This window comes from Aphis gossypii, chromosome X (assembly GCF_020184175.1).
Source record: "Aphis gossypii isolate Hap1 chromosome X, ASM2018417v2, whole genome shotgun sequence".
Classification (NCBI taxonomy): domain Eukaryota; kingdom Metazoa; phylum Arthropoda; class Insecta; order Hemiptera; family Aphididae; genus Aphis; species Aphis gossypii.
Window position 1 is genome coordinate 53,451,118 of NC_065533.1, and position 24,596 is coordinate 53,475,713.

Genomic DNA, 24,596 nt, shown 5'->3' on the forward strand with positions numbered 1-24,596 from the left:
ATTAAAGTATTATTTAAGTAAATGCTATTGTATGTGATATATATTAAATTAAAGTCTTATTTTAAATTAATACAAATTTGTGTATTATTCATTAATTACCTATATATTAAATAGAAATATAATACATTATAATAAAGAGCATGCCCATACATCAGAGTCAGCATTCGCCACTGCTATATAGGTATCTATTAAAAAAATAATAATGATAAAGTTTGAGCGTGATAAGTCTACCCCTTTTCATGCTTCAAAAGTGTTGAAGTTTTTTTAATTGAGGAGCAGCTAACATTATTTTTCAAAATATTACCAGGATTATATTATTCAAATATTTATATTTTTATTGAATCGAAATGATGTGTTCGACAAAAATCTATAAAGAATAAATATTTTATAAAATAATTTCTTGAAACCGTCAATAAAGATAAAGAAAATTACATTGTACATATTTGTATAAGTTTTATTATTAAATTAACAAAATATGATTCATATGAACTTTGAATTATTTACTCTGACTAAGTCTTACTGTTAAACATTGATAAACTCGTTGAATACTTTTATAATTAGTAATAACATTTTTTGTTGTAAAAGTATATTAAAATATTGAACATATGTTATTTCTGAGCGCAGTTGGTAGTGGGAACTGGTACCCCCTCTACCGCCACCGAGGCGGCTTATAAAAATCATTGCGCAGGGTCCATCACAATCAGTGCGCATTCGACAACCTTGTTGTACACTAGTCTCACGAGCACGACGTTTCATAAAACTATTGAGATATTATATTCATTTGATTCACACCCTTTTGATTTTCTGATAATATTTTCTTTGTTTTAACGACCAACATACAACACCATGGCGTCAATAACTGTTATGCTGATGATCATACCAATCATCGCAATTTCCATTCTTACAGCACAAATAACAAACGAAATAGATTTGTCAACGGCAACAAGTAAGTACATATAATATTTATTTTATCATTTCGTTCTTTGTTAGAATATAATTTTATAATTATTTCACGATAACAAAGGGCGTGGCATAAATTAATGTGTAATTTTATTTTTGCGTTTTGGAATAATACCATAATATTATCTGTAGTACTTACACGGTTTTACAGTGAAATAATATCGCTTATAACCTTAGATCATATACAATGGACGGAGCCATGTCCCGATATTTTAAAGCACATATTAGCAACGAGTCTTGCATTGAAATGTGCGATCTGCATGTGCGGATGTATACTTGTCGCATGTTTATTCAAAAACTACCTGGGAAATCACGAGTGATGACCGCGATATGTACACGACGAGTATACATGCGTGTGCGTAGATCGCACATCTCAATGCGAGACTCTTCCTCATATAGTGTGTTTCAAATCGCTCATCTAAGCAAGATAGGACATGACGCCATCCATTGTATATACCACTGTTATATACTTATATCAACCAATTTTATTATGAAATTCAAACCAACAAATAACCATTATTTACTAGGTATTACAGCCCCCCGAGAATTATTGTTTCGATGCCCGTCACTGAGGGCCGCAGAATATGAAGTAACAGTATTAAATTCGGTTTCGGCGTTAATTGCTGGTTGTGCATACATAACATATTCATCGAGCATATTGATACAGCAATCATATCTGATGTGGTTTGGCAGTAAAGAAGAAAAGGGGCAAGATTGCTACAATCCGAGTGCGTATAATAAATTTTAATTTTAATAATATACACTGTCCGTAAAATATAGTAGGTATATAAGCCAGTACTTCAGGTTCAGCTAAAACATTTAATATCATACTTGATGGCGTTACTTTTTATAAATCTGACTAATTAAAAAAATAATAGTAATTATAATAATCACACAGATAAAATGTGTATTAACGTCCAATGGTCAAAGAATAGGTATAGAGATAATTAGTACACGATTACAATTATCATTAAGTAAACATAAAAAAATACATATGTATTTTGTCAAAGAGCAACAAATAAAATATCTATAACAGTACCTATTGAAAACTATAAACTACAAAATATATTATGTTAAATTTAAAAAATAATAATTAAAACAATTTGAAAATATTTATATCTTTTTACTTTATATGAATTTTGTTTTATAATGATTGTAAGATTCAAATTTTAATGAATATGCTTCGTTAGTTTAATTAATTTTTAAACCAGATTTATTTCTCTTCAAACTTAAAGACAATCAATAGTTTAGGTATTATATAATCATAATATCATATCTACCACAAATTACCTCTAATAATTGTTGACGGCTGTAACTCCATTTGAATAGGAAATAAATACAATTCACACCATTCCATATTTACTAAACTCTTACAATTTGTTTTGTCCCAACGTGCACATTATTTAGATTTGGAGTATTTTCGTTATAACTGTTTAACAAAAGATCTCGTCTTGAATAAAGACACAATCGAAGGACTGATGTACTTAAGACTGTACGCAGACGATTATAACAAAACTGGTACACCGGATTACAAATGTGCAGTAAGTATATTGTACTTAAATTTGTTATTTAATCATAACCAATCATTCCGTTTTCATATCTTTATTATTGATTTAAATATATTTTATTTTTTATTAATAATAGAGGTATATTTTGTCAAAAAAATAATATATTTACAAATAAAAATAGTATAATGTAAATAATTAAGTATTTTGAATTATTTAATTCATTAAGTATAACCTATTTTTAAATTGGGATAGTATATTCATTATATATTCATATAATATTTTTTATGGAAACAAAAGTGTTTTTTTTATCATAGTGTAAGTGTATGCTATGGCCAGTGAGTGTTAAATCTCATTATTAATTTAGTTTTTTTTTTTTTTTTTTTTAACAAATTATTTATTTATTTATATACTCAAAACGTACGAATGATAACTTGATATAATTTTGATTTGACCATAAAACATAATTTCCTCTCATCTGAACTTGTTTATATAACAGTTTGTTAATTTTGTTTCTCATTCATTACAGTTGTACGAGACAATCAATGGAAACCGCACTCATTTCCGGTTTGCGATTAGCCCGAACAAAACGTGCAAAGGATTGATTGACGTTCTTTACCCACCACGAGATATGTTGTTTTCTGATTCCAACCCTGGGGCCGTGTTGTTATCCTTCAATAGCAAAAATTTCGATAACCTAGATTAAGAAAGGTTAGTCTCAAAGTCTCATCACTTTTATAATTTAATTATGTACCTATTATAAATTGTACCTATATTATAATGACATATAAAACAGCTTAACTAAATAATAATTTTTTTTTTTTTTGTTTTTACTCAAAAAGGTATCGACGACATGCCTTACCTTAAAATATTGATGGTAATGGTGGAAATGGTTCAGTTACAAATACAACAACAACTAACATTACCAAAAATTAAACTGTGTATTGTAAAAAAAAAAAAATAAGAATGTTTAATTCTGCCTATTAATAATATTTTTATTTTTATTTTTTTTTTCATTTTCAGTAATATTAAATTTTAAATTTTCAAACCTTACTAATGTTTTTATTATTATGCATTTTTTTTTTTTTATATTTCAACTTATTATTCAGTTTAATATAAGACTATTAATATAATTAATTGTAAAATCGATTTAATTAATGTACAATAAAATTATTGCGATTACGCATAAGTATTATTCATTTATGGCTTCTAAATAATTCATTCCTTTTGCCTCTTTAAATGTATTTTATTAGTTGTGTACATTGTATACAAGAATACTTTAAAATTGAACTTCTATTGAAAAATATTGATTTTTTTTTTATCATTTGTGATCATATTGTTGTATTGTTATTTTATAGTTGTGGTTAACTTTGGTTTTAAAAATTAGATTAGGTTTATGATTACAATCATCATCATTTAAATTAGTTATATAAATTTAGCAAGATTTTATGACTTTTCTGAAATTTTATTTCACTTCATGTGTTTAATCGTGTTAAAAAAAGAAAAAGGTTTACAAAATATTTTTAGGCTTCTTGACATTTTTGAAGCTCGTCATTTAATTTTGGCTAATACATATTATTTCTAAAATGATTTCTTCCTGTTTAACATGTTTATAAGTTGCCCTTCAGAGTTAGCTCACCTCACAATATAAACACTAAAAAAACCTTGCATTCTCAATAAAATATAGGGCTAAAACGTTATTAAATATAATAACTAAAGATATACATTTTTAATTAATACAATAAAAAACGCAGTTAGAATTAATTTACATTAAATACAAAATTACACATTTATTAAAACTAATTGCAAAGGAAATGTTACCTACTTATTAACTTCATTGGAACGAATCGAACAAAGTTATACGTGAATTTTGTACTATCAACTAGTTTTTTGTAAAATCAATATAAATAAAAATCTATTTATGTTATTTATATATTGCATAAAAATTTGAACGTATACATTGTACATTTGTATATATTAAAAAAATGTACCCATGTAGTTTCTTTATTTTTAAATTACTGTTAGAACAATTAATGTGGAACTTTATTCATAATTTTTATTAATTTAAACCTTTTTTTTATTAAGAATAATTTATAATTTGCATAACAATTGCACACCATTCAATGCAAATGTTATTTAACACTTATATTTCTTTCAATATTTTTACATGTTTTATGTTTATATATTATGCAACATTTTATGTCCTGTTAGGAAGTAAATTTTGAATGATTTTTGTGGTGAAAACTTTAGAGCGTTTAAATTTTCATCAGTGACTACAATAATCAAACACATTACACTATGGGACAATCCCCCACAACTTATATTGTGCTAAATGATATAATTAATTTTTCTTCCTTTTTTGAGTGGGAATGCAACTCTTCCTTCGCTGCTCTGACCACAATGGCTTCAATTCTTAACACATTATTGTAAACAACCCATCACAATTTATTACAAATTAAACTTTGCACGAATCATATTCATAAAATGTAGATACCCATTTAAATTTGAAAAATTACCCCTCAAACTTCTCCATAATAATTTAAATATATATATAATTAATATCAAATGAATTCAGATTAAAAGGTTTAAGTTGTGATATAGGTCAACTGAAATCTCCTGTATGATGAAATTTGAAACAACCTGTATAATATGATAAATAATTTATTTATTTACATGAATAAAAGTATATAAGTACCTATATTATAATAATACATATTTTGCAATTATTGCAATTAAATAAAATATATTGATTAAATTAACCATATTGTTTGTTTTAAATTATAATTTTGTTGTTTTTATTCTTAAGTTATTTTTCTGTGTAAAGTTTTTAATCATCTGTATTTTAATTTTACAAATATTGAAATATATTATGGTGATAGGATCATAAATTATTCAGTAATAATTATAAAAATGTATTGATTGGTAGCATCAGAAGAGAACATACAATCTAACCTAAGTCTGCCATCAAACGGTTACAAGGTTAATATGAATTTTTAAGTTGGTGCATTTTTTTTTTTTAATTTTCTGAATATTATGAAATTGTGTATTATAAACATGAACCAATTATATTTTAAATATTAACTAGCTGCAGTATTTATTTTTTAAAACTAACATATTTTATATGCATTCAAATTATATTTATCAATGTTAATAATTAATTAATTTAATAATTATTTTAACAAATAAAGACAATCAAAAATATAAATTTTATGCATTTTATATAGAAATAATATAATAGCATAAAATTATTTATTTTTTTTTTTATCATAATATATATTATTTACACATGTAATTGAGATTTGTAAGTGCAACCTGTTGTGGGTACATTTTATTTAATTTATTTAAAATAATTAAATCTGGCTCTCTTATCCCTTGCCACTTGACTAAAAAACTTTTTGGGCCTATATGAAGAGCAGCATCAATAATTTTTCTTACGATTCCCTATGTTTTTGGATATACATGTACGTCGACTTTATGCTCTGATTGATTATTAAATTTTTCTAATTTTTCTTCAAAATCTTTAATTAACTCTTCACAATGAAGATTCTCGCAGGTTCCCATGAATTTTGATTATCAGAAAAACCTACCCACTTAAGGAAATATTCTATTTTACCATACCTCCACCTTTTGTCCAAAATTTTTTCTACTAAGAATTCCATAATCTGAAACCAACAGAGAACATTGAATATTTGTCATCAATATTGAATTAACATACATTATCATATTATATTTGATGAACATTCCTTTAACTTACAATCCTACACAACAATACTATAGAAGTATTGATCATTGATGGCATATCACCATGCTTTAATAGAATCTGTATTGTAACAGTCAAGTCAAGTTAAATAGACGACACCACTACAGACTTAGAAAGTACAATGTAATAATTAGGTTTTAGGTACCTTATAATATAATCATGTGTTATTGTAGATAGATTGGTAGTATAAGGCACCAAAATTATCACGTAATACCTTGGGTCGAACGATATCGATTTTATTACATAATATAGCTTCTAGTATTTATAATTCATAAGTTTTATTATGACCAGTTAACTTCCCAAAACTACCCAACTTTGAAGTACTATATCTCATCAACAGATACATTTTAATGAAAAATGAAAATTTGAATGTAATAATTCATAACAAAAAAATAGCCTAATTAATTTATAAAATTTTAAGTATAAGTTGTCATTTGAAAATTATAAGTTGATATTGATTTACCTAATAAATATAAGGGTAAAAATATGGAAGAGTAAGGATCATACATTATGAAAAAAGTCAATACTTTTTGAGATAGGTAATGAGTGTTGTTTGATAAAAGAAACAATCTGTATATATATATATATATATATAATAGATTTTATAATATATATGTATATATAAGTGTATAAAATGTAAATATTTAGCTATTGGTACTTAGACTTATAACAATACTAAGACCTCTATTAACGAATAATGCTAGGTATTGTTAAGTTTGTTAGATAATTAGGTAATTAGCTATAGGAACATGCCTATATGGCTTACATTCGTTAAGATATCATCCGTCATACAGCAGCATAATTAAATTTAAATGGTAAATACAATACTCACTGTAGGTATGTCTGTATTCTAGTATTACAGATTTAGGTATGGTAATAATATCATAACTTAGGTATAAGACTACTTTACCAGGCGACCTTATTTTTTCAAATTTTTTTTTTTTTGAAAAGATGTGTTTTTAACTAGTTCAGACCGATGGTGCTAAAATAAATTGGTGGAAATAATTAGTTTTTAAGTTATGACGATTTACAATTATTACTGTATATTGTATACACATTAATACCTCAATACCAGTGACTTCAATGCCGCGATTAATAATTTAATTTTTTGAATTTTTTTTTTTTTACTGTTTTTAATGTTATGAATTGTAAAAATAGTAGGTACCCTAATATGTTTTTTAACCCAATGCCTACTTGTGGTGGCGTTGCATAGCAAGTCGAGGGATATTTTCGATTTGTGGAGCGTAACGACGAGTGCCGATATACACACGCATAACTTAAGAACGTCATACGTCATAACTCAAAAACTTATTATTTCAGCTAATTTAATTTAGCACTATCATTTTTAACTCGTTAAAACACCCCCTTTCAAAAAAAAAAGAAATTGCAAAAATAAGGTCTTCCGGAAAGAAGTCTTGTTCCTTAACTTATACAGTTATAAATAATAAACCAATAAATACAACATTATGCTCACCATTAGCATCAGTAGAGAAATTCTAATCTTTTCTTTGCTATTAAACGTCGACTAGTGTACTCTTTAACCAGGGTTGACGCCTGTCTGTCAAGGATCCTCACATAGCTCCATTACTCCTTCACTATAAACAAATAACCAATACAAGAAATTAAACATACGAATATATTAACACAATGTAAAATAAAAGGGTACAAACCACTAATGATAAGTGACAACTAATAACAAACCGGACAACTCGAAATCATTTAAGTCGTTTTATATCAAATCTGCTAGATGCATGTAACAAACATGTAGGTACAAGCACTATACTCAAACTAATTCGACACAGGGCAAGACTTTCGTAGTTTCGTACGAATATGACAAATGAGATTAATTGTCACGGGTACGAGGTCAAAAACTACAAACGAAAAGACATTGATGTAACAATCAATACGATCCAGTGGAGCTTCATTAGTGATAACGTTTTATCAAGAGTATACACACGCCGCGGCCGAATCCAAACAAATCATAATATTATATTGTACTTCATATGCCAAATGCACATTGCACAGCAATAAATTTTAACTTTTAATTTTAATTAATTTATTTTTTTAAGCAAAACACAAGACTAAATAGATATTAGTTTAAATGTTCAAAAATGTATTAATTTATTATTATACGTTCCTAAAGATATTTCTTCCAGTACTTAGTCATTTGTTCCAAACTTTATTGGAACAAATAACCATTGGAACAAATGTTTTGTGGAACTACAGATATTACTCCAACCAATTTACACACAAATCAATTTAAATAGTGCCCTTATTATCTGGTCCCGCTCTGGTGGCGCGCTCTAGTAGTAATTTGTATTTTAATAACTTACACTGAGATAGATAAGAGTATACTGGAGCGCGGACTATGATGTAAAAACGGGCCGACGTATTTTTCGTTACCCCCACTCCTGTATGGCAAGAAATTGAACTTCCATACAAATAACATTGAAAGACTACACATTTTAACTTGACACAACTCTGGGATAAATGGTCGTATTACGTGAACTTTGGTATCAAAATTTTTGTTTTTATGTGTACTTCAAACTTGTATTTACAAAAAATAAAAACTCTGAACAACATTTTTATTAAAAACAAAATTGTCCACGCTGTAGTATACATAGTATAATACTCGTCACGCGATACCATATTATAATTTATATTATTTATAATGAATCTTGGAAAAAAAGCCCAGTACCAACTAAATACATTTTTTTTTAATTTTATAATGTACCTTTACATCAATTTAATTATGTAACACTTTTTTTGACATAGGTATTTTATTATTTATAATATATATTATATAAAATATTCGTTTAATAATTTGTATATACTTTTCTATCATAATAATATTAAATAAAATAATACACCAAATATTTTAAACTATAGGTATAAAATATACATTTGAAGTATCTATAAGAGAGAAATCATAATAAAAATAACATAAAATAAAATAGATGTTATTTGTACGAGTATATAATTTTAAAAAATGTTTAAAGGTGGTAAAAAATTTCAAATAATTGAAATAAATAAAAATAATTATCATAATAAAGGCATTGTTTTCTGATGTTGTGCAGGCTAACTATTCGAAATATTAGAATATACTATTAGAAAATCTAATACGCTTATCTCATGCATAGTATTCACTATTTTTGTTTTGTGTATTTACTAATAACATTTTATTATAATTATATAAAGTAATTGAGAGTTTAAGTTAATTTCCATATAAAAATGGTTTTGTCATGTTCGGCCTTTGGATGTACAAAGAGTTGGAACAAGGAAAGTAAATTAAAATCTATTCAATTTCATAGGTGAATAATATATTATCTAATTATTATATTTTTAATTTAATGTAGGTAGTCTTGATAAATATATTTTTAATTTTTAATTTAAAATCATGCTGTTTATTGCAATTAATAGATTCTATAACTGTTGTAATAAAATATAAATTAGTATTCAATTAAAACCCTAATTTTAATATCTAGATTCCCACTCAAAAAACCTGAGTTATTACAAAAATAAATAAAAATGTTCAGAGTTTTTATTTTAATTTTAATTTGTTGTAAATACAAGTTTGAAGTACACATAAAAACAAAAATTTTGATACCAAAGTTCACGTAATATGACCATTTATCCCAAAGTTGTGTCAAGTTAAAATGTGTAGTCTTTCAATGTTATTGGTATGGCAGTTCAATTTCTTTCCATACAGGAGTGGGGGTAACGAAAAATACGTCGGCCCGTTTTTCGTAACATACGAGCATAGGCGAGTCCGCGCTCCAGTATATTCTTATCTATCTCAGTGATAACTTATAACTCATTCCATGATAAAGGAACAATTACTTTATCATAACTCATTCAAAGATAAAACATGGATAAACAAGATGAACATTTTTTTATCATTTGTACTCGACAGTTGACTTATATTATTTATTTTATTCATGTAAAAGTAGAAAACATGAAAACCTAAAAATAATATTTAAAAATATAATGTGAAAAAATTGAAAATGCTCAGAATCCTGATCTTACAGGTAAATTAAATTAGTAGTGTACAATTATTATGTTTTACAAAATTTGGATAGTTTTTTTTTCTTTAGGTTTTCTTTAGATTTATCCTAATTTGTTTGTCTCGTGTACTGTCGCATTTGCGTACTGATATAATATTTTATTGACTAAAAAATAACATAGGTAATCTTTATGTTCTGCACGTGAGAAAGTGAATGAATAAGATCCCATGTTTTTGATGATCTTTTTTAAAAGATAAATGCTTTTTAAATAATTCAAATAAACATTTATAAAACCTACATGTATTTGAAATCATAGCTAAATATCTTTTTATAGTTCTGATACACGGTAATGGCAATAATTAGTTTGTAAAAAGTTATAGGTAGGCTGATGGTGATTTTATATGTAAAAACATACATCATACTGTAACCCTATCTTCAGTGTAACGATTACCTCTTGGACACTTTCTTTTTGATGACCTGATTACTTCTTATATAATTAATTTTTGATTTTCTGAAAATTTGTTTCTTAAATTCTCTTATATAATTTTATTATCTATGTTATTAAATTTTGTTTTATACTATAAAATATTTTGTTTTAATTTTTTAAGCTGAATTTGAGTTCTTTTTTTGTATTGTTTACATATCTTGTTTTGCTGTTTAAGAAGTTTTAGTTTTTCTGTCTTAGAAAGAGTAACATTTATGTGCATTCGTGTATAAGTTAACTTAGTTTTCCGTACCCTTAAGTTTCTTTTTTTTTTTTTTTTGATACTAGTACTTATTAAAGTAACACAAGATTTGCATTTTTCTACTTTATAATTATTATGTGAAGACATTTTTATAACAATTAAACATTTTGAATGATGAAATTTACGATTACAATCAGTATATCCAGTATTTGGTTTGTATTTAACTAATTGATTTGGAATAAGAGTACCTAAACATAAAGTGATATTAGCTAAATTTAAAATTACATTTTCTACGGTATGGTGGTCTAAAATAACATTTGATTGTAATTCCAATTTTTTAATATCAATTTGAATGCTATTCAAATATTTTCATGTTATTGTTACATCTTCATCTGTAATAATAAATCTTTCAAAATAGGGAGTTAAATCATTTTTTAATAAAACCGTACAGAATATTACACATTTTTATTAGATCTGAATAAATTTGTCTGAAAACAGAATTATATACATCATCAGACCATGTATCAAAACCAAAACATATTTTTTTGGTTGGATGAATTGAGATACATTGAAGTCTTTTGTTATGATATTGTTTCTAAATAAAATATATATGTACTCATTATTTAAATACTGTCACGTGTTAATTGAGGATTTTTACCTAGGATTTTATTTTTTTAAGTTATTTTTTTTTTTTTTGTAAAAGATGATTCAGATAAGACAGGTGAATATGGCAAAGCTAAAACTTCATTACAGTCTGTAGAATTTAACATTCAGACTTAATGTATAAATATTTACTTGAGTTATAATTTTATTCCTTTGATTATTTAATAGGTATTGTACTTGTTCAACTAATTTTGCAAGCTATATCAATGTTAGAAAACATAAGAGCTAAAGTCAATGGGATTGTTTCTGATAGAGCAGTGAAAGGTGCGCGAAGTGTGGTAAGAATTAGTTATTAGTGGCATAAAAAATAGTATTGTTTTACTCACCCTATGGATACAATAAAAAAAATTTATTTATTTTCTGATGCACCTCACCTCATCATAATGTTCGAAATAGGTTATTTAATATTAAATTTTTAATATTTATCGTTATACGTTTTATCAGAACTTTTCTGTCTTTGTATAGATTTCTTCTGAAAAAAAATGTATCAGTTGGTGGCATTATGTTGAAGTTTTCAACAGTAACACAAATAATATTTTCTACGTATGTCCAAAAATCACAAATAGACATTTATATTTAGATACAATGGCCAAAATTAATGTTAAACTGGCTACACAAGCATTAATTTATTTTATTTTAAATTAGGTACTTAAATTGTAGGTATATATATATATATATATATAGGTATCTCTAATAATTTACCAATTCAACATCAACAAAATTGCAATAAATGCAAAAAGTGCAATGATTGTACCTTTTAAGCCAGTTGATGGCTAATGATTTTTTTTCCTTGTACTGAGCATAAAATTGAAATTATGTTACATATTTTTTCATACTATATTACTATGTGCATGCGTCAGTACTGTTATTTTAAAAATATGAAACCTAACCTGCTAAAAGAAGTTGAAAAAAAACTTTCTTAACTAGTAAACATTTGCTTATTGGATAAATTTCAATATTTAAACAACCTTTATTTATAATAAAATGTTATTATAAAACAATCATGTACTATTTTTTTTTAACTTAATATAAATTGTGTATGGAATATGAATAGTTGTGGTATTATAGCACCAATCTTTATGTTTGTTTTATCGTTAGTATGTATTTGACCGCTAGAACCGATATATGGAAATTTGTGACAGTTCATAACCGCCACTATCTCATAAGTGCTCAATCCTATTAATCTTATTTAATGACTAAAAGTGGCTTTTTGTGTAGCTATAGACAGTATCAATTTTAATTTCTGTACAATCAAGTACCTATATAATTTTACAATTAGAAAATTATGTGCTGAAGGATAATTTAGTGAACATAGCTTATTGGTTTTTATGGGATTTCAGACTTAAATGTTTCAATGTTCCTTGATGTCAAACTAGTTCTAAAAAAATGTTTTACATTCCATTTCAAAGGAGAAATTATACACTTGTTTCGCCTATAAATAGATTAATAAAATTAGGTCGTCCATGTTGATTTATTTAATTTTCATACTTTTGATGGTTTTTGTAATTACCTATATTATCTATTATCGGTGTTGGGGAGTAACTTAACTGAAGTTACAAGTTACTTTAACGAAATTACTTTTTAAGTAATTTGATGGTAATTTAATTACATTTTATTGTAAGTAATTTATATGTTATTTGAGTTACCTACTTTTTTGTAGTATATTTTTGTAGTACTCTTTACTTTATTTGGTTTAATTTATGCACTAAAAAGTGATCTAATATTAGTGACAATAATTATTTTGAAAATGCACTTTTGTTTAAAATAAATTTGAAAAAAAAGTTTAATATTTAATGTGCAGCAAAATAAGTACTTGTTAATAATTTCATATTGTTGATTGTCATCATTTAATATTTAGTTTATGTATTGTTGTATTGAACACATGGTTATATTAATATCCGTTGATATTTTTGAAAAAAAAAGGAACTTTTATTATAATTGAGTTACTTTTTAAACTCAAAAGAAATGTAACTTGACCAAATAAAAAAAAAGCAACTTAAAAATAATTTAGTTACAATTTTGATAAAGAATTAATCATTTAATTTAATTACCAAAAAACAGTAACTTCTCTAACACTGTCTATTATTTATAGTTTATTTTTTATGTAAGAAATTTTTTATTATTATTATCTTAATGTATTATTTTCTTATTTTTTTTAAGTGTTTTTGCGACTATTTTTATCGTCATTTTAGTCTACATATTACATAAATGTAAATCCTACTACTGTAATAAATATAAAAATTGTTATTGGGTTTCATTCCATTTAAATATAATAAATAAATATTAAGAAAATATTTTCAAACAGAATATGGACCCAAGTCATAAAAATAATTGTTATGGTTGCCTGGCCAAGATACACATGTGGCAAATTAGTCTAAGACCTAAGTTATACCTACGTGTGCGTGTGTGTGAACGACAATCAGAAACTGTACATTATAATAACGGAAGCGTTGGTGGCGATGATTAATTAATATTAGGTAATGCATATTATATCGTGTATTTGTGTAAATTTATTATTTATTCTTAAATAATTTATCATAGAAAAAATAGCCCACTATTTGCATCGATCAAATTAAGAGTAGAGAATAAGGGATACGGATACAGAGTGATTTTTTTTTTACTGAAATTTTTATCAATACCTATAATATTTTATAATATAATATATAATGACAACAATTTTAGTTTAAAATTTTTTCAAAAAAAAAAAAAAAAAATCGTTTAAATAGGTCAATAATTTGTGTTGACTGCACTACATAGAAATATAGATGGTAGGTAGTTACTTTTGAAGATAGGTGTTACTAATGAATTCAGGGCTCGGATTTTATAGCATTTGCTAATCTTTATTAGATACAGATAAAAATAGCAGAGTAAACTATAAATTTGTTTTGTATGCCAGAGACTTCAAATATGAAATTTAATTTTGCTATTTTTTGCATGTTTTAAGGATTTCTATCTTTTAGTGCTATTTTTTAAGTTTTGGTGTCATTTTGGCTAATTTGATATATTAATATAACTTTTGTTTCGTATTTTCATAAAACTAATTTATATTATATGGTATGAAACTATGAAACATGACAATATGACAATTTTGAATAGTAACCATACTCAAAAAGCGTTTATATTTTATAGCTTAATGAATCAACAAATTCAAGTAGTACTACTTAATATTCTTAAAAAAAAAGTTTGTAATATAAATTTTTTATCATTTTTTTTATTTTTTATTATTTACATTTTTTTAAAAAAAAATTTAATGTATTAATTTATAAATATAAATTTTTTAATTTGTGAACAAAATAAATTTTCATTTTTGCTATTTGTTGTGTTTTTAGGGCATATTATAGCGCATATTTTATTAAATTTTAGTGCTATAAAATCCGAGCCCTGCTGATGATATTTTCAAAATAATTAGAAAGTTATATCTAGTTAATTATGATACTATTTATGTAATTTATAAACATAATATTAATGTATTAGTCTATATTTATTAATTAACAACGGAAAAATGTCAAGCTAAATTTGATTTATCTATAAGTTAATCTAGACTCTAGAGTATAAATAACTATATAGGTTGGTGAATCAGTACTTGACAAAGAATTTAGTAACGAACCGTTTTACAACGGTAGTCCAAATTTATTACAAATACACTGTTTTTAATTTATATACTATATTTTATAGTAGCGTAATTATCTTAATTATATTTTTATTATTAAAAATTGTAAAACATTGACTCAATACAATCATTTAATAGTAGTTACACATAATAAATTATATTATATAATATTAGTACCTACTTTATTGTTTGGTGTGATTGTTCTTATCATCATTATGCTGCTTCTTCATTTTTGGATGTTTTGGATACATTTTTACTAATAGTTGATGTAGTTGAATTCGATATGGAACCACGAGATCTACAACAAATATAGGAATACTCACCGTTTGATTAATAAGTATAAATTAATAATTTAACTGTAGTTGACGCTCATTTTACTCGCTTTAAGACCATAGCATTCGGTCCATTTCCTAACCAAATGTGTGTCAATAAGGTGAAAATATGAAATGTCAAAGAATAAAAATATACATGTATTCTTATATAGTATATACCAGGGGTTTTCAACCTGTGCGTCGCGGCTCCCAGGGGCGGGCGTCGCCGGTTATTATCAAGGGAGCCGCGTTCGCAATAGAAACTAAAAATAAAATTTCGGCGCACCAATACATATTACATGTTGCATGTGTAATTATTATTAATGTATTAATTTTTTAATTGTATGTAAAAAAATGTTTCCTATTATTAATACCTAATTACATGTTTATCATTAAATAAAGTTAGATTAAAATTATTATAAGTAATGTAAATTTGTTTATTTTAAATGTTCGTATGGGAGCCGTATATTTTATTTCAAAATCAAAAGGAGCCGTGGACCCAAAAAGGTTGACAACCACTGGTATATACAGTAAAGATATTATGTAATTTTTTTCCTGTTTAACCGACAGCAGAGGAGGCTCTGCGTGAACAATACTACTCCTCTGCTAACATCTTTATTGATGAATATAAAGTGTTCATAATTCATAAATATAATTCATACAATATACATAATACAAATAACACATCGGGTGATTGCAGTTTGTGCTGCACAACAGCACAAAAGAAAATAGTGGTATTATATAAGTGAACTATCGTGATGAACACAATATAGAAATATAGGTACCTACATATAATATTATACACATTACACTCTTGTATGTAATAAAACATAATATTTAAATCACTTAAAAAATGCAGTACTATATATCCTTAAAATGTAAAACAAAACTTTTAATTGAATGAGGTCTGAACGTATTGACAATTTGGCTTAGGATAAATAAAACGTATATAATATTCTTTTACATAGGACATCCATACCTATCTAACTAATATTGTATGCCTAACTCATATACTTATTATACAACGCATGACTTTTCAAGTAGTTAACTAATATTTACCAAAAAATAGATTATTTACGATTATTATTTTTCTTACTGTCTGCTAGAAGGCGGTCCATCTGGTGAATTTAATTCCGGTTCCATGGGCCGGTGACTAAATGGTTTGGAAATCGTTTGCTTGAAACTAAGATTAGCCGAGTCCAAATCTAATCTGGGCATTTGATTCAGGTGTAATGTAACTACCTAAGTAAATGATATCTTACATAAGTCATACATAAAATTTATGAAAATTTATTTTGTAGCGTTGTTTTGACATTTCTGTGTCAGAATTCAGAAACGTAACTGATAATATCGTTAGTCTGCGAACAATGCCTAATAGTATATGACTTTATTATAGTTTATAATACATAGGTACCTGTACCACAATTTAAAGAACAATTTCTATCATGGAAAAATATAAATGGGTAACTATCACATCTGAAATAAATAACCGATAATGTAGAAAATGGCTGTTTGTTTGTATTTATTTATTTTTAGAAAAAATTTATGTGGAGAAAAAAATGTATTTAAGTATATGGATATGATTCGTAAAAATTAATTATTTTGGGAAAGTTGAATACCTTACACTATTGAAGCAGCAGTGATATTGAGGGAGTGATAGGAGTGACAGTGCTTTGGACTGTTAACACCTATTGTAAATATTAAAAACTAATAATGATAATGACAATTAACTATTAACAGTGAATATTATAAAAATCTTATATTATACATAATTTTACATTAGCAACAATATAATGTAAGTAGGCTTGATTAGTCTTCGGCAAGATGATGAAAACAATATATTTTTGTACACTTATACATATGTTTGTGCTACACTGTAGGTACTGTAGCAGCTACAGTACCTATTGCAGCTAAATTTATTTTTCACCCCCCCCCCCCCCAGAAATTTTATCAAAAACGCTATTATTTTAAAATATTTGATAATTCTTGATACCTACGCTATTATTTTACTTTAGAAGTTTAGAAATATAATAACTATTAAATATTTTTGCGTTTTATTAATATTAACTATTAAGTATAACTAACTTTTTTGAAATTTGTCGTTGTGAGGTTTTCAACGACTGCATATACATTATTCACGCTTTTGTATAAAAACCAATCGAGGAACACATCAAATGCGATGTTGTCGTCTAGTGGCAATATCATATTATTAAACTTATGTAGCACGTAGTATAGACGATGTGATCGGTTTTTCAGTATTTCCGATTGGGCAACTAAAAGTTTTCCCAATGATCTTATATGATGAATTCCGCATAGATTTATTTGTTGTTTACAGTGAACATGCACAAGGTCCATGTCCGTGAAGTGTTCTAGAACTGTCAGATTCAGAAATCCGAATTTCCTCGTGAGTTCCATTACGTACAATATAACGTGTATATCAGTTAATATATATATATGTGTGTGTGTAAGCGATAGGTATTGAACATAATATTGTTTATATGTTGAGATTAAATTAGTTATTATTATTATAATATAGACAATACAGTACCAGTTCAATAAAATGACAGTTAATACGTATCCACGGAAATAGTATATATTTTATACTACGTGTTGTCATGATTTGTTATGTTAAAATTTAAACGTCAAATGTTCATAAAAATATTCATAGAAATATGACTTTATTCACAATTTTATTTTTATAATTCCAGTAATCCTAGTAGGAACCTGGTATTAAATTTTCAAATCTTAGGCATACAATTTACCAGTAGGATCTCATGATTTCATCGGTATATTTGGATTTTGTGTAGCTATTTTTAGTGGGTATTATTAATTATTTTTTCCCAAATGACGACGATGTGGTCCAATTTCCAATAATATGATAATATTATACCTATTATTTATGTTGTCACTAATTTGTTGAAAAAAATAATATTAGGTAGTTTATTTTAATAATGTATACCTATGGGTGTATTTTGCTTCAATGTGTTATAACAAGAAGTTAGAGTAAAGATAAATAAGACTATATTATACATTGTATATTTACAATTTGCATAGCGTTTATTACATATTTATTTTAATAGGTACCCATTTTTTGATGACAAAATTATTTTAATTTGATACTGCAGATTATTAGTACCTAAATAAATTAGTAATCTAAGAATAGCAATACAGAGTGCTCGTTTATCGTTTTTGGTTTTGTCGGGCGTGCGGAACCGCGATATCGACCGTAGTTGACCGTCGGCGTCGCGGCTCAATTTTCGCCCGGAAATTCACTGTATACCTATACTATATAGTATATACTATATACCACAGAGTAATAATATACGGGTATATGGTCCATCGTCCATGGTATATACCCATCATATAAATGCTGTGTCACTCAACGTGTTAAAACCTAATGGGCTTCCTGCAACAGGACAATATGCCAATGCACGTCACAATGATTATTACTGTCCGTCCTTTGTTGTGCATTTGTCCTTAGCATGTTTTGCCGTCAATCAATGGAGGAACGTTAATAATATTAGTTAATAGTTAATAATATTATATTTTGTACTATAGTTCGAGATTTCTTCCATACCTCCGCTGCTGTCGTGAACACCAGTCGTATGAGACCGGCGTGCCACTCAACACCAGGAAAACGAGACTTCATATTATAACCAGTAGCCCTACTTAGGTATGGGCAATGGGTGGGGGTGATTTGCATAAGGATCGCATCGATTGGCAGTGAACCGTTGTGGCACAGTGAAGTTGGGAGTAGTTTTGTACTGTATTATAAAATTATCCGTACGAGTACGTACACATACGGTGCACGTCAAAACCATTAACCCGCTGCCATTGTAACTGCCAGTTTTCACATAACTACCGGTCCTTCGTTTCGGCACGTAAGCCACCAGCCTCTGTCTTTGTTTAAAATAAAATGAAAAACATGAATAACTTTATATTTTGTTTCAGGTGTGTTTCGTGTACAGCGCCTGAGTACGTGTCAAACAGTTGCCGAAGTGGAAATCTTCCTGACAATTCGTTTAATTCAAGTAGGTTTGAAATATATAAACCTGCATAGTATAGCATGTAATAAAATATATATTATACTATCATCATTTAAATTATGTAAAATAAAAATAAAATTTTAAAATAAGCGGTGGATCTAGAAATATGAAATGGGGGGGGGGGAGTAAATTGTATTATAAAACGACAAAACGTATAATTTTAGTAAATATATACATATGTATGTATAATTAATAATTATATATATATATATATATATATATAACATGTTAGCTTAACCCTTGGATCCGCGCCTGATTATAATAATTGAAATACATTAAATCCGTGTTAAACCGATATTAATTAATATAATGACAATTGACAATAATAATAATTAGAGCCCGGATTTCTAATATTTCTATGCAATTGCATATTTTTTTCCTTTTCACATTTTTGGATTTTTGTCAGTAATCTTTACGAATTATAATAACTTGAAGATACTGGTGAAATTTTTTTTTGCACAGTTCTTCATATTTAATGGTTATTGTATAGTTTTGCGTATTTTTACAAAACTTGAAGTATGAAATATGAAATATTAAACCGAAAATTTAAAAAAAAAATGTATAAATTAATTTTTTGTCAAGTAGAAATAATAACTGAAATAAATATAAAATGAATAATCGATTACAATCAACGTTTGTGTTGTTGACTGTTGTGTCTATACCTTTAATCGTAATATTGATCTTGCATTCTTGCTGTATTAGTCAGTTATTGACATACCACACAGACACAGTTATACATCGTTTGTCGTTTTGTCCATAATTGTGAATATGTCGAAAATAAGTTCGATTTGCAACAAAATTTGAGATTGGATTTCCTCAGCAAACAAAAACACTGAGGTTTTCACTACTAATGAAAAAATAGTATTTTGCAACCTTTGTGGAAAATCTATTGTTTGTTATTTTAAAAATACATTAAATTGTTCAGAAAATTCCCTACTTTTTTTTTTAATAATTATTTAAGTAATTAATTATTTGTTAAGAAATTATTTATTTATTATTATTAATTAATTTGTAAATTTTAAGCAAATAAAATTTTTTTTTGCATATTTTCATGATTTATACTGCACATTTATATGGCATATTTCGATACTTTTTCCGAGCTCTATTAATAATCAATCAAATTTATATAAATAATCGAACGCAGAGCCGAACTTATTAGAGTTATCGACTTGAAATTTTGAGGATAGACTGTTAATATTATAATTTCACCATGCACTGGTACACTAAGAAAGAATTTTTTAAATTTTAATCTGAAGGAAATGAAATCTGCAAAAATAAATGTTTATTTGTAAATTGTACATCAATATATGGATTGTGTGTTTATATCACGGACTAAGATATACATAATATAATACTAATAAGTATATCTTAGTTCTGAGTTCGTGGTTTTTATTATAATAAACTAATACCATTGATTATATATAATACTATGTATTATACTAGCTGTCCCGATATGGCATTGCCCGTGTATTACGTAGTTTCATTTTTGACATTTTCATAGGCCGAGTGTTAGTGTTTACTTTAATATTAAAGACATGAAGTAACTATATTGAAATTCGAAAGTGTATATTTAATCATAAAATACTTAGGTATTACTCGGTCAACTTATACGAATTATAAAATAAAAATGGATAAATATCTGTGATTAATATGGTTTTTAGACTTTATATGTTTTGGTCTCAATTCCAAATACATTTTAAACACTTGGCATTATATTGTTACTAGAGTTACTGTAGCTTCTATAGGTATATAGCTATATAAAATCTCTATAAACTTTTAAAAAAAAACCTTTTACTCCCTTAAAAATCGAATTTTGAAAAATTGTTGCATTAGTGCGCCCCTACATTGTTTAAGGAACCTCTGTAAAAAGTTTCAAGTCTCTAAGCCCAGTGAATTGGTCTGGTCATTGATGAGTGAATAGAGAGGTGGTCTCATAGATAATCAATGATATTACCTAGCAGTCGACGATTACGTTTGGAGCAAGTGTTCAAGAAAAATGTCAGTTATTATTTGTAAATATTATAATTTTTTATCTATTGAATTTTATTATTTTACGTATTTTTCATATTATGATTGAAGTATATTTTAGTAAATTCCGTCCGATCGCACGAAATACGTTTTGCGCCTGTTAATTAACGCAGAGCCGAACCTATACGGCAGTCCAAATCTGAAAAAGATATTTCATTGCGGACCAACGTTTTTTAAAGAATAAGGAGATAATGAAATTGAAAAATAGATAATATTATATACTAATATATTATTTTTAAAACATAAATTAGCTTGGCGGGGTAGTTCAAAAACGCTGGCGGGCCAGATTCGGCCCGAGAGCCGTAGGTTGGAGATCCCAGCTGGTATATATAGTAGGTATATAGTATATACCGCGTGATTCTTTAATCAAATAACACTCATTATTATAAAATCTAATAACCTTTTAAAAAGCATTTATTTTTCATAATTTACGGTTAAAATATAACAATTTTTTTTAAAATATTTTTTATCGTTATAATTTTTTAAGGTTTTTACTTTTATTTGGAGTATTTTAATACATAAAATTCAAAATTCATACAAATATTATATACAGTTTTGGCAAGTGGAGTGCTGATACGGGGAGACACCGCAAAATGTTGGTCTTCTACTCAGCTGACTATAAAACTTTAAACACTTGTTAAGTTAGAATGTATTAGGGAAATATGTACTAGAATTTCTGAATGTACAAAGGTATAACTCATAAACTACTCGTCCGAATTTCGAATTTTATGTTTCAAAAATAATATATGGTTTTAAAAAATGAATTTAAACAAGTGTGTTATCGTTAAAAGAAGTAAAAACTTATAATGATAAAACTATTAAAGACGTATAATTGTTTTTTAGAAATGTTAAGACAATATGTAAAAAAATATTTTTATATTTTAACGTTAGGATATTTTGTTATCCCGTCTTAAAAGTTCGTAACATGCCTAATTTACGTTCAGCAAATCACGTTTAGTTCTGTTAGTTTAAAAATTAGAGTAAATTGATTTATTATGAAACTTTATTTAACATTATCTGTATTCATATGTTGGTTTTTTATGGTAGTTGGGTATCTTTTGAACATTTTAACAATAGTGAAATAATGTCAATCATTGTCGTAATCGATATTTTCTTAACTTGGTATGCGTATTTTATTTTTCCGATTATTGATCTTAGGCCATATTTGAGAAAACCGTTTATAGGTACCAACAAATATATCAATTAATTTATTTTGATACTAAATTAAACAAAACTGTAAAAATATCATTTTTTTTCTTACATTGTATATAATAGAAAATAATATATAATACTATATATTTAAAAAAAAGTCTAAAAAAAAAACAAAAAAATCGAAATATGCAATTAAAATTGTAAAACAAACCCTTAAAATAGAAAAATTGTGGAAACATGCAAAAAAATTTCATTTTTTAAATCGTTATGTCATGAAACAATTTGTATGTTCACTTAGCATATCATGTACGGTCAACCTTAATAAATATGCAAATGCGCATACCAATCCGCGCTATGGTTATAACTCACATAAAAACTGAATAATCTTAAATAAACCAACATATAAACACTGATAATGTTCTATTAACATCAAGTTTTGTAAGAAATCGATTCATTCTATAATTTTTAAACTAACGAAGCGAAACATGATCTGCTAAATGTGCTATGTTACGCACTTGTAAGACGAAGATAACATATAGGTACCTATGCGTCTTCTTAATACATTTTAAATAATGAGAATTAAACCGATAAATAATCATTATAATATATATACCTATATATTCATACGTCTTATGTAGTTTTTACGCCTTTCCAAAATATAAGAAGTCTTGGTAGGTATTTTTGTTTTGTTTTAATTTATTTTACGGGCTAATGCTTTTAACAAAATATAAACATATATAAACAATAGTATAATATGAATACTATATTATATATAGTATTGTGTGTAAGGCTGTTAACGTTATTTATATCTTAATGATTCGGTGAACAGGTACTTTCTAGTAACAAAATAAAACAAAAATATATCTTATACATATTTTATAAGAATATGACAGGTATACCTATCATATTTCCCGATATAGACCAGGTATACACCCGAATACCAAAATAATAATAATAATACACTTATATTTTAAATGAATGATTTTTAAACATTTTGAATAATTATCGTTGTTTCTTTTTTGTTCCCAATGAAATTTCGAAGATGGAAACTACCGAAGCTAAGACAAACGAAGAATTGGAAATAACCGAAATTGAGAAAAACGAACAATTGGAAACTACCGAAGCAAAGATAAACGAAGAATTAAAGATCACACCAGAACTACATGAAACCAAAGAAGAAAAAATTAAACCTAATTCTCGGTTAAAGAAGCGCCGACCCAGATTAAAATTTAAACAGCCTTCACGCGCGAGACGTCGTGAAATTAGAGCTGCGGCTAGAGCTGAGGCTGCGGCCATGGCTATAGCTGACTCTTCTCTAAATACCGAACGAAAATCCAGTAAGCAGCTCGAGTGCGCTGACGAGGACAATGTCTCCACGTCGAGACAAAAAATACAGGAACCGTCTCCTGAATGTTCAAACAATATATGATAAGTATGATAATATAATATATATTTGTTAATAATAAAATCAATGTGATGCCATCAACCAAGATCTGTTTTATCTTGTCCCTATTAAATCATGTCTTATAAAAAATACTACATAATAACAAAAAATTACATGACGTAAAAAAATAAATATTAATTTATATAGTACTACATTAGGCTATCAACTAAGGCTAGGTTACGATTTTTACCGTCTAAAATACAATAGTATAAAAAAATGTATGTAGAAAAAATGTGATTACTCAATTTATCACTAAAAAAAAAAAAATTTAATTTTGAAGACAAGTTTATATCAGGTCATACTTTAGAATATTGTATAGTAAAGAAGAATTTGTTAACTTATTTTATTTATTTTTTTTTTTAACAAGTTCTATACTGTGCTTTAGATATCGTCTGGGTCACTGTGATCAGGGCCTAATATGAAATAT

The 24,596-nt window shown here is 26.5% G+C and overlaps 3 protein-coding genes and 1 long non-coding RNA gene across 9 annotated transcripts; 2 read left to right on the top strand and 2 right to left on the bottom strand.

Annotated features, from left to right (window-relative positions):
• Window positions 1-714: 714 nt before the first annotated feature.
• On the top strand, window positions 715-3,654 carry LOC126551837 (uncharacterized). Its single transcript, XM_050206131.1, has 5 exons — window positions 715-946; window positions 1,488-1,688; window positions 2,368-2,501; window positions 2,995-3,176; window positions 3,308-3,654. The coding sequence occupies exons 1-4, from the start codon at window positions 847-849 to the stop codon at window positions 3,169-3,171; spliced, it is 612 nt and encodes a 203-aa protein (XP_050062088.1). The 5' UTR covers window positions 715-846; the 3' UTR covers window positions 3,172-3,176; window positions 3,308-3,654.
• Window positions 3,655-5,695: 2,041 nt separating this feature from the next.
• LOC114131460 (uncharacterized) lies at window positions 5,696-18,064 on the bottom strand. 2 transcript variants are annotated; one of them, XM_050205524.1, is made up of 5 exons: window positions 17,585-18,064; window positions 16,596-16,741; window positions 15,366-15,486; window positions 7,700-7,820; window positions 5,696-6,127 (listed from the first exon to the last, which is right to left on the bottom strand). In XM_050205524.1, exons 1-3 carry the CDS (start codon window positions 17,912-17,914, stop codon window positions 15,402-15,404), a joined length of 561 nt encoding a protein of 186 aa, XP_050061481.1. In that variant the 5' UTR covers window positions 17,915-18,064; the 3' UTR covers window positions 5,696-6,127; window positions 7,700-7,820; window positions 15,366-15,401. The 2 variants fall into 2 exon arrangements, with proteins under 2 accessions (XP_050061481.1, XP_027852479.1); XM_027996678.2 differs by having other exon boundaries at window positions 15,370-15,486; window positions 17,585-18,063.
• Window positions 10,099-24,211, top strand: LOC114131461 (uncharacterized). 4 transcript variants are annotated; one of them, XR_007605529.1, is made up of 5 exons: window positions 10,099-10,253; window positions 11,747-11,842; window positions 19,058-19,380; window positions 19,451-19,530; window positions 23,768-24,211. XR_007605529.1 is itself a non-coding variant. In XM_027996682.2 (3 exons), exon 3 carries the CDS (start codon window positions 23,768-23,770, stop codon window positions 24,152-24,154), a length of 387 nt encoding a protein of 128 aa, XP_027852483.1. In that variant the 5' UTR covers window positions 10,100-10,253; window positions 19,451-19,530; the 3' UTR covers window positions 24,155-24,211. The 4 variants fall into 4 exon arrangements, 1 of the variants encoding a protein (XP_027852483.1); XR_007605527.1 differs by having other exon boundaries at window positions 10,100-10,253; window positions 11,747-11,856; XR_007605528.1 differs by lacking the exon at window positions 11,747-11,842 and having other exon boundaries at window positions 10,101-10,253.
• LOC126551617 (uncharacterized) lies at window positions 19,455-22,759 on the bottom strand. 2 transcript variants are annotated; one of them, XR_007605530.1, is made up of 3 exons: window positions 20,955-22,759; window positions 20,208-20,811; window positions 19,455-19,551 (listed from the first exon to the last, which is right to left on the bottom strand). It is a non-coding gene; the product is annotated as an uncharacterized LOC126551617 (long non-coding RNA). The 2 variants fall into 2 exon arrangements; XR_007605531.1 differs by lacking the exon at window positions 19,455-19,551 and adding an exon at window positions 19,783-20,055.
• Window positions 24,212-24,596: the final 385 nt, after the last annotated feature.

Bases quoted from the DNA above. Each gene is read 5' to 3' on its own strand.
- LOC126551837 (XM_050206131.1), top strand. From the start codon at position 847: ATGGCGTCAATAACTGTTATGCTGATGATCATACCAATCATCGCAATT. The intron at 947-1,487 runs GTAAGTACATAT...ATTATTTACTAG, and splicing joins AGATTTGTCAACGGCAACAA to GTATTACAGCCCCCCGAGAA. The intron at 2,502-2,994 runs GTAAGTATATTG...CATTCATTACAG, and splicing joins CACCGGATTACAAATGTGCA to TTGTACGAGACAATCAATGG.
- LOC114131460 (XM_050205524.1), bottom strand. From the start codon at position 17,914: ATGGAACTCACGAGGAAATTCGGATTTCTGAATCTGACAGTTCTAGAA. The intron at 16,742-17,584 runs GTTAGTTATACT...TCATTTACTTAG, and splicing joins CAACGACAAATTTCAAAAAA to GTAGTTACATTACACCTGAA. The intron at 15,487-16,595 runs GTAAGAAAAATA...TATTTGTTGTAG, and splicing joins GGACCGCCTTCTAGCAGACA to ATCTCGTGGTTCCATATCGA.
- LOC114131461 (XM_027996682.2), top strand. From the start codon at position 23,768: ATGGAAACTACCGAAGCTAAGACAAACGAAGAATTGGAAATAACCGAA.